The sequence below is a fragment of the Hydra vulgaris genome, chromosome 01 (genome assembly GCF_038396675.1).
Source record: "Hydra vulgaris chromosome 01, alternate assembly HydraT2T_AEP".
Lineage (NCBI taxonomy): Eukaryota > Metazoa > Cnidaria > Hydrozoa > Anthoathecata > Hydridae > Hydra > Hydra vulgaris.
The window spans coordinates 66,445,430-66,461,886 of NC_088920.1; the positions used below are offsets into that span (position 1 = coordinate 66,445,430).

Genomic DNA, 16,457 nt, shown 5'->3' on the forward strand with positions numbered 1-16,457 from the left:
TAATAGTTTTTGGAGTAAGGCTGCAAAAGGAGAGAAGTGGAGTCAATGTTCAAAATGCACAACCTGGGCTCATTTGGGCTTTTGTTCGTTTCAAAATACTGGTCAAGCAATATGTGATTTATGTGACTAGTGACAGTTTGAATATAGCTGTAATATATTATAAAATGTATTTCTTGCTAATCCTCTTAAAGATCTGTTTTGTTTATCTTTATTTATTTAAATTACTAAAGAAAAAATCTGTCTCATTTTGCCCCGCTATGCGTGGCAAAATGAGACAGGATAGGTGCTGTCAATAAATGATCTCTGGTGACCAAACCACTGCAGATTTGCAACTCATATTTTGTAAGCTTCAAGTAAGATGGTAGAAGATTTGAAAAATATCAAGTTATTTTTAATATACAAATAAAAAAGCAAGACTACATAAAGTTTTTAGGAATACTTGTTGACAATAATTTATTTGTTGACAATAATATATTTATTTTTTGCTTCCCCATATTCAATATTTACAATCAAAAGTTATTAAAACCATTGATCTGATGTACCGAGTTCGTCCATATGTAAACACAGTTTGTCTAAAGTTAATATACTTTTCTTTAATTCATTGTTTCATTAACTATGCTAATATTACATGGGCTTGTACACAACCATCAAAACTTAAATAAATACATAGTTTGCAAAAACATGCGTGTAGAATTATTTACGAGAAAAAAAGAGAAGAGCATACTAAACCCTTAATGAGAAATGTAAAAATGATGAATGTATACGAAGTAAATTTTTATCAGCGCCTAACTTTCATGTATGAATATATTAATAACCTAACTCCAGCTAATTTTATTTTTAGGTTTGAGAAAAATGTAAATGAAAAGTATTTCTTAAGAACAAATCGATCAAATTCCTTTAAAGTGCCAAGGAAATTAAATAAATATACAGAATATTCAATAGCATATCGAGGGCCTAAGTTACGGAATCTTTTCAAAAAACTAATGCAAATATGGTAAAATCATTAAACTCGTTTAAGTTTCAAGCAAAAAAACACGTTTTTAATTTTGCGGAATAATTCTAAAACAATTTTGTGAATTTATTCAAATGAATTTTACGTATTATTCTTAGTAGTTACTAATGATGTTCGTGTCTTTTAATGTATTAATTATTAAATCTTTTTGTATATGTTTGTATTTATTACTTTGAATGTCTAAAATTGCAATATAGCTTTTGCAATATATCTTTGTAATTGTAAAAATAAGTTGCTTTCTTATATTTTTATTTTTTTTATATATATTTTTTATTTTATATTTTTTATATTTTTAATGGATTTTTATAACTCTTTTTGGATATTTTATAATTTGAAATATTAATATTTTATTATATTAAGGGGCTCTAAGATTGAGGTGGTATTGCATCATCCATATATTCTTTGAGTTCCTGTCTGTTTTTAAAATACTTTATTTATTTATATTTACCATGTAAAACTCATCTGTAATTTATTTTAACAGCGAAATAATAAAATGAAATAAAATAATAAAAATTATTTTCTGTGTTTAAATAGCATAGCCGTAATTTTAGTCTAGATATTTGCATTTCATCTTTGCATAGACAATGCTCTGTCAATTGTTAGATGAGATCTTATAACTAAGACTAACTCAGCACACAGTTTGTTATAAATATAAACGGAGGTATCGTAAACATTATTTATACTTAAGTTCGCGAGAAGAGATAGACAATCGATATCTGATATTTAAGGCGACAAAGCAGTGAAGTCACCTTTTCTATAGTTTAAGTTAGAGCTTTCGAATCTATTTACTTAATCGGACAAAAGGTTTTAATTTTGTTGAAGAGGTAGATATTTTGAAAGTTTTAAGGATGTCCTACGGTCTTTTGAAGTCTAATAGACAGACGTGCGTCCTCCGTGAATGTTTTGTATACATAGCCCATAGCCATACAAAATTAATAATGTTACAAATAAATATCAGCACAAATTTAACCAGCTTTAGATAGAAAATAGCAAAAAAAAAGGAAAATTAACTCTAACTTATAGGATTAACGTTTTAATTTTAACAGAAGACATTTAAACATTAACTTCTAACAATCTATACGCAACAAAGGGACACATAATTAAAACCTTAATGTAACTTAAACCAGTTTGAAAAAAAGAAAAAAGAACAAAAAGACAATACTTTTAAATATACAGAAACAAGTTAATTAAAGTTCTGTTGCCTTATTTTAAATGCTAAATAATCCTAAAGCGTATTTTTTTAAATAAGCAATAAATATATTTAAAAAATTTATATATATTATATAATTATATATTATAAATATATGTGTATATATATATATATATATATATATATATATATATATATATATATATATATATATATATATATATATATATATATATATATATATATATATATATATATAAATATATATATCAGGGATTATTTTTTTCAAATATTTTCGAAACTCCGGATATTTTTTTCAACTTTTAGTTTATCCGGATATTCAAAACATTTCAATACATTCAAGTTGAGGTATATATTTTGTAATATATTTGTTTTTTAAGCTTTTTCACTCATCACTCATGGAAAAATTATGAAAAGTGTCCAAAAAAAAAAAAAAACTTAGCTTAAAGCGAAATTAAAAAGAAAATAAGGAAAAACAAATTCCAAATTTTTTGCGTACTTTTTATTGAAACAACAATTCAGATTTTAAACTTATATAATATTTTTTCCCTAATAAAAACATTATATTCAAATAAAGAGAAAAAAGAACCAAACCGTATAATATGAACTTTCCATAGCAACAGAGTTGTAGGATGTCATTTTAAGCACGTGACAATCAAAAAAGTAATTGAAAAGTATTTGTGGAAGTTAGTTTCATTAAGACCTTTGAAAATTTGTCAGATCCTCCCCTCAATGTCAATGTGCTTATCTCAACAACAAACGATCATTCTCTTCACTTCATCTGATACTAGTTTACGACAATTTTTAACATTCGGAAATAGATCTAATTGGTTAGTTGAATAAAATTAAGATAAGAAAGAACTATACTGCAATGGCAACCGAATGCCTTACTACATAAGCTTAAAATGATTTCACTGCAGCCAAGGACGGAAGAGACGTATTTTTTTTTTCTTTTTTAAAACCCAACCAACATTCAATCGAAATTTATTGTCATTATTTAAACTATATTTTTATTTGTCAATACATCTTTACCATAATATTGCTAGTAATAAATAAACTTTTGATTTGCTTTGATACTAATACATTTTTTATTGACTCAAGTCTTGACCCTAACAAGTTAATCATTTAGGCTAAATTAGCTCATAAAATAAACATGTTTAATGTTGTTAAAAATTATTGAACATTAAAATATTTACGAGTGTGTGTTAAAGTTTTTTGTCTCACTCAAAATCACTTTTTCGTCAAATGGTCAGCTTCAAAGTTTTTTGCAAAATTATTATCCATTATTTTGTATATCGATGGGCGCATTTGTATAAATAGTTGTTTGAATAACACATCATGGTCTTTATTGACTTTAAAAAGACACAACGTGTATCATATACAATTTAAAAAGGTCTAGTAACGGGATATAAACCTGTTGTAGACTTTTAAAGTGCTGTCAGAACTGGCAGGTAGAAGGAAAACCCATTTGACTTATTTTGCTACGTAAATTTTGCCTAGTGATGAACTTGCATTACAAAAACAAAAAGTTTAACTTTTACTGTTGAAACTTTTTTTTTTTTACATAACAGAAAAACAACATTTGAATACAATTTTATTTCATTTTCCAAAAATGTTTTGCGTTTGAAAAATGTTATACTAATTAACTTCTGTACCATCCAGGTTTTGAAAAGCAAGTTGAGTCGTGTATACAACAGCTAAAAACAAAAATTATAAATTTCATTTCAAAGCTGCCTAAAGAAGCTTTAAAAAAGTATTATATATATATATATATATATATATATATATATATATATATATAATTTTAATAGTAAAAAAATAATAATAATAAATAATAACTTTAACTTACTTGTTAATTTTATTGCAAAAACGCGTAGGTACCTTACAACATCCATCTATGCTGCACAACGGAGGAACACCTAAATAATGGTCTTGAAACAATTAACTGGAATTACATATGTTTAATCAAGTAACCAAGCTTATTATTATTATTACCACTCATGCTCACTCATGCGTTTTCACGGAGAAAATAAAACGCAAAAAAAAAAAAAAAAGAATATATAGGTAGGAGTTTTTTAGATATTTTTTTGCTAGTTTTTTAAGTATAATATTGTATGTTATATTGTGCTGTATATGTTGTTGTAGTTATCTGTTCTTTGGCATATTAAGAAGTTGTATTAAACATTTAAATTAAAAACTTTATAAAACCATTAGTGTAAAATGATATTAAAAGATATATATTTGTTTAAATGTAAACCAAATAGAAAATTAATGAAAACTGGAAATAAAAATGTTTTATCTGTTTATTAATTCCGAAATTAAAATCATTACTCATTGATGCAATTTTTGTCATTGATTTTGAGATATAGAAGAATTGTTGTTGGTTGCAAAATATGCAGAGTTTACATTAAATAGGGATAAATCCTATCAAAAAGAATTTTTTTTAAAAACTTTTTCAAATTTTTCATTTTAAAAATTTCGTGCTTTGATAGTTTACTTAGTTATCCTTTAAGAATAAAAATTTTGTTTTATAAAAAGAGTAATGTTTAAAAATGTGTTTAAATGTTAATATACCATCTATACAGCGGTATTTTAAACGAATATATTACACTGCGTAAGTTTGGCTTCTATATAAATTCTTATCTATTTTATTAACTATAATTAGGGTAATATTAAAAGGTATACGTGTTTAAATGTTAACATACTATATACATACTGTAATATACTATACATACAGTGATATTTTAAATCAATGTAATACACTGCTTAAGGCTTTTATGTAACTTATTTTTTTATTATTATAAGCTTTAGTGTGTTTTTAAATTAGTTTTAAAATTTAAACAAAAGTTTAAATTTTAAAGTTTATTCTTTTTAAGTAATTATAAAGACTTATATTTTTATGCCTTAAAGCGTTTTTTGTTAACAAGAAGTAAAAGTTTACTGTAATTTGTACTTTTTATTCATAATTAGACGAATTTAAGTATTTTATTACACTCTATTAAACCATTTGCATTTTTTTATGTTGTTAAGATGCTCCAAGATGACCTAACAACCACATAACACCCGAAAGGAGCATGTAAACAGTACTTTATGCCTCCCTCTATACCGATGTTATTTATTGGACTGGAGACAATATCAAATCCCAAACCATTCGGATCTAATCCAGAGCTCTAACCGCTTAGCCACAGCTGCTTTGCGTAATACTTAAATAAAAATGTCATTGTTACACTGTATTCCATTGTAATAAAGTGTATTCTAAAAAACATCGTAAGTAAGTTTAAGAAGTAGTCTTAAAATTAATTTAGGCAAACGATGCATTTTAAAAATTTTTAAATATTTACAACAAAAATTTATTCTTATTGCTGTTGTTGTTGTTGTTGTTGTTGTTGTTGCTGTTGTTGCTGTTGTTGTTGTTGTTGTTGTTGTTGTTGTTGTTGTTGTTGTTGTTGTTGTTGTTGTTGTTGTTGTTGTTGTTGTTGTTGTATTTGTTCAAGTTATTGATAAAACTTTGTTATTTAGAAAAATCAAAACTTTAGAATACAAATAAAAATTAAGTTACCAATAAAACAAAAGAAGGATCAACTGAGTTTGAATGGAAAAATTAAAATATAAAGAAAAAGTTTTATATAAAACTCTTTTGGCGTTTTTCAATATACCTTTATAAATAAATTTCATTCTTTATTAAAATTTATTCTCAATTTAACCTTGCATTTATATAAAATTATTTATAGAATAAATAAGTTTATAGTATCTGTAATTAGGATAAAAAAAAATTAAATTAACGTTTTTTTTTTCAAAATTGCTTACTTCGACATTTGCAGGTCCTGCAGCCATTTTGATCAAGTACCACCCCATAAGCACATTTAATTAATGGACATATACTCTTTGGACATGTTGGATTAAATGTTGTATCTTTAACAGAATATTGTAAAGCCACGCATTTTGGTATTTCTAAATTAAATTTGTTGTATAAATATAAAAGTTTTCTACTTAAACTTTTGCTCATATATTTAAAATAATTCAATTTTTTTTTTACTGTAGCAACTGCAAGTCGGACATCCTGCCCCATCAAGAACGTTTCCGTTTATACAGTAAATCTTGCATACTGGCCCACATATCGGTCGACCTTTAGGAAAAAAATGCTTTTAATAACTTTTCTTATATTATCTTAAACAAAAATAATAAAAAAGATTTCTTACTATTACACTGACAAATTTCACATCCATTTTTGTCAATTACAAACCCATATGGGCAATAGATTTTGCACAAATGGGTTTGATCGCATTTTGGTCGACCTTAATAAAAATTCATTATTATTTATTCTTATTTTTCATAAAAAACATTTAAAAAAAATAAAACAATAAACAACTCATACATATTCCCATCAAGTCTGACTTGATGGTATTATTCTTTTTAACACATTCCAATTGGTCACCACATTTTTTAGTATTTTGCAGTAATCCTCCGCATTCTTCACCAGAAGCCTGAGCACACACATCACAACAACCACAATAGTCTTTGACTGTTCCAGCTTATAATAAAACATATAAACTTTAATAATATCCTTTAAACTTTCCTCTTCGACTTTAAGGGTATAATTGGTTCTAACGTTACTTAATTATCTTGGGATTGGTTCTAACGTTACTTAATTATCTTGGGATTGGTTCTAACGTTACTTAATTATCTTGGGATTGGTTCAACTGCTACTACTTATTTTTATAAAATAAACAAGTTTCGTAATGTTACCTAAATTAGAGCCCTGTTTAAAAATTAATAATTTTTAAAAAGGAGATAATTATATTTACCTTTACATCCTTCTGGAGCTTTGCATTTTACAGTGGCACAATTAATGCATGTAAGTGCTGTTGATGTGTAGCAAATAGAAAAAAAGAAAAACGCAGCCAAAATGAAATGTTTCATTTTCTTTTTTATACTCTTCAAAATATAATAAAAACGATTTTAGTAGAATATAACAATTAAAAAACTTAAGTCTACACTAAAATATTATTATGCAGTTAAAACTACATATAAATAATAGCTTTAATATGAATTAAAACATAAATTTATATATATATATATATATATATATATATATATATATATATATATATATATATATATATATATATATATATATATATATATATATATACATATATATATATATATATATATATATATATATATATATACATATATATATATATATTATATATATATATATATATATATATATATATATATACATATATATATATATATATATATATATATATATATATATATATATATATATATAAATATATATATATATATATATATACACACATAACGTGATCTCAAATCTTCAAACAGTTTTTCTTTTGATTTTGAATTTTGGAATGAAGGTTTATTTATGTGAAATAAAAAACAATAAGCATTGTCTTAATAATTTCAATGTCGGATTTCATTAATGATCATTAATTGTTTTTGTTATTGACAGTCTTTGTCAAGGTTAATCCGTTTGAAATGATTCATCCGAGTTATTTTTATCTTTCATTATCTAATATTGGATATATTTCCTTATAAAATCAAAAAAATATTGTACTTTTTTGAATTATTTAACTTCTGTAAATTTTTAAATATGCAGGTTACTAAGACACGGTCCAGGTTAAGTTAGTTATTAGTAACGGCCAACATAAATAACGAGACAATATTAAACTTATCTTTTTGAAACGATGTTTATCTAGCATTAAGAAAGCTTTTTCCCTAAATCTATTTTTTAGGGTATACATATATATATATATATATATATATATATATATATAATATATATATATATATATATATATATATATATATATATATATATATATGTATAATATATAATATATATAAATTTTTTTTACATATTTATTGCTTATTTAAAAGAACACACTTTAAGATTATTTTGTATTTAAAATAAAGCAACAAAACTTTAATTAACTTGTTTCTGTATATTTAAAAATATTGTCTTTTTGTTCCTTTTTCTTTTTTTCAATGTGGTTTAAGTTACATTAAGGTTTTGATTATGTGTCCCTTTGTTGCGTATAGATTGTTAGAAATAATGTTTAAATGTCGTCTGTTAAATTAAAGCGATAACCCTATAAGTTAGAGTTAATTTTCCTTTTTTTTGCTATTTTCTATCTAAAGCTAGTTAAATTTGTCTAGATATTCATTTGTAACATTATTCATTTTGTATGGCTATGGGCTATGTATACAAAACATTCACGGCGGACGCACGTCTGTCTATTAGACTTATTGGGGACCACTACTCTTCGTGGTTTTTATAAGAGATCTGCCAGATATAATTAGGTTAACTTGTAAAATATTTGACAATGACAGTAAACTGCTTGCCCCATTTTGACTTGGTGAAGAACTGAATGACTGTACTATGTTCCAAAATGATATCGACGTTATAACTGAGTGGATAAGAATATGGGTTATGAGACTTAATATCTCCAAATGCAAAATTCTTCAAATCGGTTGCATGAATAATGATGCTAACAATTTGACTGGGATTAATTTGGAATTGAGCTCATCTGAACATGATTTAGGCATCATAATTAGTAACAACCTTAAAAAAAAACAACCAGGTATGCACTGCTATCTATTAGGCCGACAAGATGCTAGGCATGCTCAAATAGACATTTGTTTTTGTTTGTTTTAAAGCAAGACATCTTTTATAAAAAAGAAATCTTTTATTTTCAGAACCGAATTCCTTATAAAATTCTTCACCAAAATAAGGTCCTGTTATTCTTAAATTTTAATAAAAACAGGAAAAAAACGACGCACTATACCCAATGGGCACGCGTCGTCCGCGGGACGTCCATCGGACGTTTCACTGACGTCCAGACGGATGTCCCCAAGACGACGCATGCCCACTGGATACCGTTGTATTTTATGTTTAAAATACCAAAATTGTGGCTAATTCTGGTAGAAATAACCTGCACAGTTTTATAAGTGTTTTGATAATAATTGTTAAGTTTATAAAAATTTTTGCAATAAAAAAATTGCTTATTAGGAAATAGTCATATTATAGTCATTTTCCGAATAAAACAACGCTGCCCTTCTCAACTAAACAATTTTTTTTGTATCAATACATGTTCCAAGAATCAATTTACTCATTATCAATAATATAGTCATTGTCTACGTTTAATAATTATTCTTTATTGCTTTCACATTAAATAATGTTTTGAACTATTTCCTTAAAACCTATTTTTAGAAGTATAGAGATTTTAAACACAAAAACAGTGAGTGAGATAATTTTAAAATAGATACAAAAGTGTTGTGCTATTCAAATTATTTCCTTCTTGATATATTTATACATAAGTTTATATATAAACTGAGTGCAAAGGCTAATTAATTACGTTTATGATATTTCATCTATAGTCATTTTAATATTTTAAACATTGATCAGCAAAACAACGTCATATAAGTCGATTAAAAAATAATAAATATAGTAAAATTAAATTTGCGCATTAGTTAGGTTGAACTATAATGTTTATTGATAATTGATTAATAATACTTGAAAATAATAAAATGAAATTGAATAACTATGAACAAATTATTCATCAACTTATATTTATTATCGTATGCCTATGCATGCTTACAGACAATACATTCTTTAATGTTTTTATTGCTTAAAAAAGTTTGTTACAGAAAATATTCTACAGAATATAAGTATTAGAAAATAGTATTCGTTATACACATAATAAGTTTTTTTACATTGCTAAAAAAAGCAGCAGGAAAAGCATTTTTTTTGATTAACTTTCTATTAAAAAAAGTTAAGTCTAATTTTTTTTAACTTTTTTTGTTTAGTATTTATTTATTTATAGAACTTATTTTAATAAGCCTTTGGTATACATAAATTATATGTATAATATATATCCACAGTATAACAAAATGTTTTGTTCTGAAAATAGAGTATTAGTATTGTAAAACGTGTGTTAAATATTTTAAGATGGCAAGCACAAGAAAAAGCTTCTTCTTTACTTGCCAGTTTTTATATTTTAATACACAAAAATTGTAAGTTTTATGTTAATGGTTTAAATAAATTTAAAACAAAAATCTTGTTTAAATGCTTATTAAAGTGTTGTACCCTGTCATACATAGCTGGCAATTCTTCTGGCTAAATATTGTTACAATTAGTCGCTAGTTAGAAGCTAGAAATCCGCGTGGCAAATTGCACTCTTAATTGTTACGAGTTATCACTAGTTTAAATGACTAACTACTCGCTAGCTTACATGGCTAGTAATCCTCGTGACCAAATCTCTCTCTTTATCGTTCCAAGATGTCTTTAGCTATTCGTTAGCATATCTTGCTAATTACCCTCTAAAAATATATTTTAAAATAAATAAATACTATACCAAAGTAACCATATCTTATTGCTTCTTTTTTTAAAAAAGAAAGAATAAAAGGCGATGAAACACATTATTTTCACTTTGTTTCAGCTTTTCTCAATTTTCTACTCTTTAATCGCATTAAATTGTGTTCCATGTTCTCCTTCTTCTTTCCATGTTCTTCCCAAAAGTTAAACTTTTTCAGTTGGTTGTCAAGGTATTTTAATAGTTTCTATAGTTACTAACTTTAGTTATTCTTTATTAGTGTCTTTTTTTTGTTTTGTTTACCGTAGGGTAAGTATTTAAACTATTCTGTCAATATGTTAAAAACTTATTGTATAGAAGTACCTTAAAGCAAGACGTAGCACGGGTAAGGTGAACCTCCCCGTGCGGCTTTATTCTTGAATTGGCGTCGCTGTTTATTTCATTGGATTATAACTAAATTTGTTTTGCATTACTTTTGTCGCATCTATTTTCTAAAATCTAAAAATTAGGCATGAAATTTTAAGCCTAATTTACTTAATAATTAGTAAAGTCACCAACAAGAAAGTAAGCCTTAGGAATTTGCGTTTTATCAGTATACTGTCATTTTTACTAAGGTTAGCCCTCTTGTCTACTAGAAAAACATCATATAAGAAATTTTCAAACAAAGTTTAATCGATTATGAAGAAAATCCTAATAATAGAAACTAAATTTTCCAAACTCACGCTAGAGTTCTGCGTTTGAAATTATCAGTTTTTAAGGAAAAAATGTACCTATTCTTAATAATTTTCATTGAAAAAAGAAGCAGATTTTTGCAGTGTTCTGTTTTGTGCTCATAGAAAATGTATAAAATACATGGTTCAAGTAAATTTAACAATGCCTTTTCCACAAGATCAAAATAGACGTAATAAAAACTTATTTACAGAAAATTGTTTTTGGTATTTAAGTTCTTATAAACTTATTACTGATTATTTTTATTTTGTAAATTTTTAGGATTTAGGCTGTTGAAATTAAAATACAAACTCAAGCAAATTATAATTCATTTGGTATTAAAATAATGATAATATTCAGCAACTTTTATAATTTTTTAACTTTTAAATTAAATTTAAAATTTATTTATGAAATGCTAAAATAAAATTCATCCACAAAATAAAGTTTCTTCACAAAAATGAAATTGTTACAAGAGCTCCACTAAATAAAATCTCATCTGTTATAAATTTATTTTGAGTAATATATTAGTAGATATTTGAAATTGTCTTCAACTTACCTAAGATATCATTGCATGATAGTTCACTGATAGTTCATATGATAGTTCACTGATACTGATAGTTGAAACTGATAGTTCACTGATAGTTCACATGATAGTTCACTGGCTTCAAAGTCTGCTGCAATGTATGATGATATGCTTTACTAATTTAGCTGACATTATATTAACTGGTGCCACTGCATGTTTAATGTTTCTATGTCTTTAGAAAACAATTTGAACTCGCAAACTAAATTTCTTGAAAGATATTGTTGCAACTTGCAATGGAGCTTCTGCAAAGCGCAAGTTATTCGAAATGCATTAATGGTGACATAAATCGCATAAATAAGAATCACCTAATGATGACATGAATCTGAATGTTGATGTTACTATAAGATCTTAAGTTAATTTTGTTCAGAAAAACAATTCATATCCTTTTTACCTGATTCACTTGATCCACCACGTTTGGTTAAAACGTTTTTTTTTTTTTTTTTAATTTGTTCTAAACTAAAAAATTTTTCTTTTAAATTTGGTCTTTACGATTTTTATTATTTTTATTTTATCTTATTGTTAAAATCAAGATTTAACACAATATTAAAAGAATTGATTATATCAATATATTGTGCAATTTCTTATTTATTTTTGACTGTTCAACTATGCATAATTTTGGAAAAGTTATTGAGCCCAAAAAAGTCTTTTATTATGGATCGTCCGTTAATGACGCAACGCAAAATATATTTAAGAATTAAAAGTAGAAGATTATTTGCTCTTTTACAATTTTCATTCAACTCAAAGTTTTTAAGTTTGAAGTGTTAAATTTGAACTTTTTATTCAACTCAAAGAGCTATTTTAAGTTTGTATCATAAACAAAATGTTTATGATACAAACTTAAAATAGCTCTTTTAAGCTTGTATCATGAACAAAATGTTCATGATACAAACTTAAAATTGCCCTTACAAACTTAAAAACTTTCAAGTTGAAATGTTAGAACTAAAACTAATTGTTCGATAAAAGGAACCAAAAACGTTTCCACTAAGCCAGAAAAAGTTCTTTTTTTCAGAAATGTGATGGGGTACATATTTAAATGCTAAAATATTATTGGAAAAGGAGGTACCAGTCAGATAAACAATGACAAGATTTGAAACATAAAAACTTGTAAAAAAATAATTCTATGTTAACTAAGATTTTTAAAAAGCATGGTGTTTCAGAAAATATTTTAAAAGAAATTGGTGTTTAGGAAAATATTAAAAAATACAGGTTTGAGGCTGTTGTTTTGAACATGAAATTTGTGTTTTGTCTTTAAGGTGCCAATTACCATATAGTTCAAGGCAAATACTAACTTGCTCCTAAACTGCTCCTCTTACAGTTTTTAGAAACAAAAAGAAAGGATTACCCTAAGCAACTTTCCTTCTCTAGCATTAGAAACTGAACTGCAATTCTGTTTAATTTTACATTTGTATTGACAATTTCTGTTATGAATTTTCCATTCCAGCGCAATAGAAGTGTTATCTGGGTCGAAATATGCTTTTTCGTTTTTAAAATGACGGGTAATGCTGTGAGAAACTGGAATACTGCCTAGAAAATGTTCAAGGGTTTGAGCAACTGCAGCAAAAACAAAAGTAGCTTGTCAACTACAAATAACGCAAATGCAAAGTTCAATATTGTTCCTTGCTCATTTCAGAGCTAAATAAGATAGCCTTTTAGAAACAATGAAACGTTCAAACTCAAATTTAGAAGCTGAAGAACTAGAAGAATGTTTTCATAGTAGAGTTGAAGCGGCCACAACTTAGTTTTTTCTTTAATCATATATTTTTGTTTTTATTGTTTTTATACTCGTTTCATTTTTATAGATTTCGGAGCATTTTTCTCATATATTTATTTAAAACCTTTTTTTACGTAAAACTATAATCTTTTTTTTTATTGTTAGATTAAACAAAGAAAATAAGCAAATAATATAATATAATAATATAATAAAAATATAATAAGAAAATAAGCGGCGAATTGTTATTTTGTAAGCACAGCAAAGATAAGCGACACAAGATTCATAAGCGGCTGAAGAAATGATGAAAAGAAACATGAGTGATACAAAAAACAAGAGCGGCTCAAGATTTGATGAAAATAAACATGAGCAACACAAGAAACCTGAGTGACTCAAGAAATGATGAAAAAAAACATGAGCGAAACATGAAACAAGAGCAGCCATTTTTGTTTAATTGCATTAAAGTTTTCGTCAACACAAAAAATTACATCAACCAAAATTATTAACCTGTTTCTGATCAATGGGATCTTTTCTCGCAAAGCAAACACATAAATATATTTTTACATTAAATATATTAAACACATAAATAATTTTCTTCATTTAGGTTTTTTTTTTTTTTTTGGTTTGGTTATTCAAGCAGGTAATCTAATATTGAAACTAAAATTTCTGTTTCCAACAAACTAAAACAACATCAAGTTCTGCGCCAGAAAAAATCATTTTAAGATTATTTGGTGCACTATCAGTCGACACCTTTTTAAGATATAATTAAAAACCTGAAAGTTGCAATGAAGAAACGCAAGATGTAATTTAGAAGATGAAAGTCGTAATCGAGAAACAATCAATAATTTGATCGTTGAATAATAAATAGTCTATTTAAAAAAAAAATATAAAGATTTAAATTGAATTAAACAATGTCATTGAAATTATTGTAATATTCAGTTCAATCAACTTAGGCATCTTTTATATTTAAAATCGTTGCGTAATGCTTTGTAGTATGTTGAGCAGCACATGCACAATCACATTCTATTATTGTATTTTTTGTCGCAGTACCAATTCTTTCCAAATGCTGTATTCGTTGATCCACAAACCCAGCTCCGAATTCAGAAGGAATGTAAATGCAATTTGAACTTTAATTTTAATTTTAGACCAGATTATTTTTACCGTTATTGTTTTTTTTATTGGCGTTCCTAACATATTCAGCTCTTTTTTGTTTGTTTGCATTACTGTTTTTTGTAGAAAGTACCTTGTGGTAATTCGAGGTAATTGGCAGTTGTTGTTGTGCTGACGCTAATATGTCATAATATTTTTGTTTTGATCCTCGGTCAATTTTTTTGGTTTAAAACCACCTCTTCCGATAAAATTTAAATTTCCGCTGTGAACCCAATTGAAAGCTAACTTATATTTGACACCTAAATTTGGCGCTAGAGTCACCCAATTGTCATTTTGCTCATCACATTTAACTCTTCTTCTGTCATTCGGTGAAGATAAAACATAATGTTTTCTATCAACTTGTTCGGTTGTATGCATTTCATGCCGATAACTTGGAAAAGTTTTTTCTGGTTGTTCCAGATGCGGATGTAAACTAATTTGGTTAAATAAATGCTGACACGGATTCAATTTAATAGCAGATTTTCATGCCATTGTTTATTGACAATAACACAACAACCTTTCAATTTAATAATTATTGCTGGTGCATACAAATGCCTAATTTGATATTATCAACTTAGTTAAATTCATGTTCCATAAAACCTTTTATAATGACCTAAAAGCTTACATTGTAAAATCGCAATTACAAATTATGTATTCTCATTTACACATTACGATTTCTCAGTTACAGTTTATGTATTCTTTATTTATTTTTTTTAAATTTATTTCGTTTTTCATATAAAAAATAAAATAACATAACTACAATGAAACTTTTACGTTACACAAAGAATATATATAAAACAGACAGGGGCTCAAAGAAGGTACGGGTGACTAGTGTCACTACGGATGACTAGCACTCGAGTAACCTACAGCTTTTTTTTTGGACGAAGGAAGCCACTTATTGTTAATTATAATAAAACTGATATCGGACCTCTATTATTTAAAAATGGCAAACGTTATCAAAAGTAAAGTTCACAGATAGCTAACACATGATTTTTGCTAGTAATCGCCATTTAGCTCTTTTAAAGGCAATACCCCTTATTTATATATTACTTATTTTCAACCTTTAATCCATAAGCTAAGAGATAGATAAATCTTAAAAAAACGAGTGCGACACCAATAATGGTTTCAGACTATGTCCCAAAAAATTGCAAAAACTTGGTACTTTACCCAATTATTTTTTTCAACGTTTAGAGAAAAACTGTTTAACCTAAACCAATCGTATACTTTCTTTAATTCAATATTCGTTTGGCAAATAATTGATTTATATTGTTATCAGATATAAAAAAAGGGTTTCACCGTCTGCATACATGATAGCAGTTATACTGATGCATTAATAAAATCATTAACATAAATTAAAAAAAAAAAGCATAAACTAGATTCTTGAATACTTCAATCCACCTGAATATAGACTATATTCAGGTGGATTGAATTATTCAAGAATCTAATTCAGAGGCGAAGAAAGAATTTTTTGGTGTTTGAGATAGGTAACTTCCAGACATGGAGCAAACTCCAAACACTTATATGTTTATACTTATGTCAAATAATGAGAGTTTGCAAAAAATTGCGATGATTGGAGGCTGGGAACAAAAAAGCCCCAAACGTGAGAGCAACAAGTTGATAAAGTATTTTTTGTACTATTCTTAACTAGACTTCTATTCATCGATAAATTATAAGTTTCATAGTATTATCTATTAGCGTTTAAAAATTATTACCATATAAAATTTGCAACCCCCTCAAATTGAGGGGGATTAAACTTTATATGGTTATAATTTTTGGACGCT

At 26.3% G+C, this 16,457-nt stretch overlaps 1 protein-coding gene across 1 annotated transcript; it reads right to left on the minus strand.

Annotated features, from left to right (window-relative positions):
* Window positions 1-3,764: 3,764 nt before the first annotated feature.
* On the minus strand, window positions 3,765-7,143 carry LOC100212352 (antistasin-like). The gene is made up of 7 exons (XM_065788974.1): window positions 6,989-7,143; window positions 6,559-6,714; window positions 6,383-6,478; window positions 6,220-6,309; window positions 5,991-6,134; window positions 4,033-4,102; window positions 3,765-3,880 (listed from the first exon to the last, which is right to left on the minus strand). Exons 1-7 carry the CDS (start codon window positions 7,101-7,103, stop codon window positions 3,826-3,828), a joined length of 726 nt encoding a protein of 241 aa, XP_065645046.1. The 5' UTR covers window positions 7,104-7,143; the 3' UTR covers window positions 3,765-3,825.
* Window positions 7,144-16,457: the final 9,314 nt, after the last annotated feature.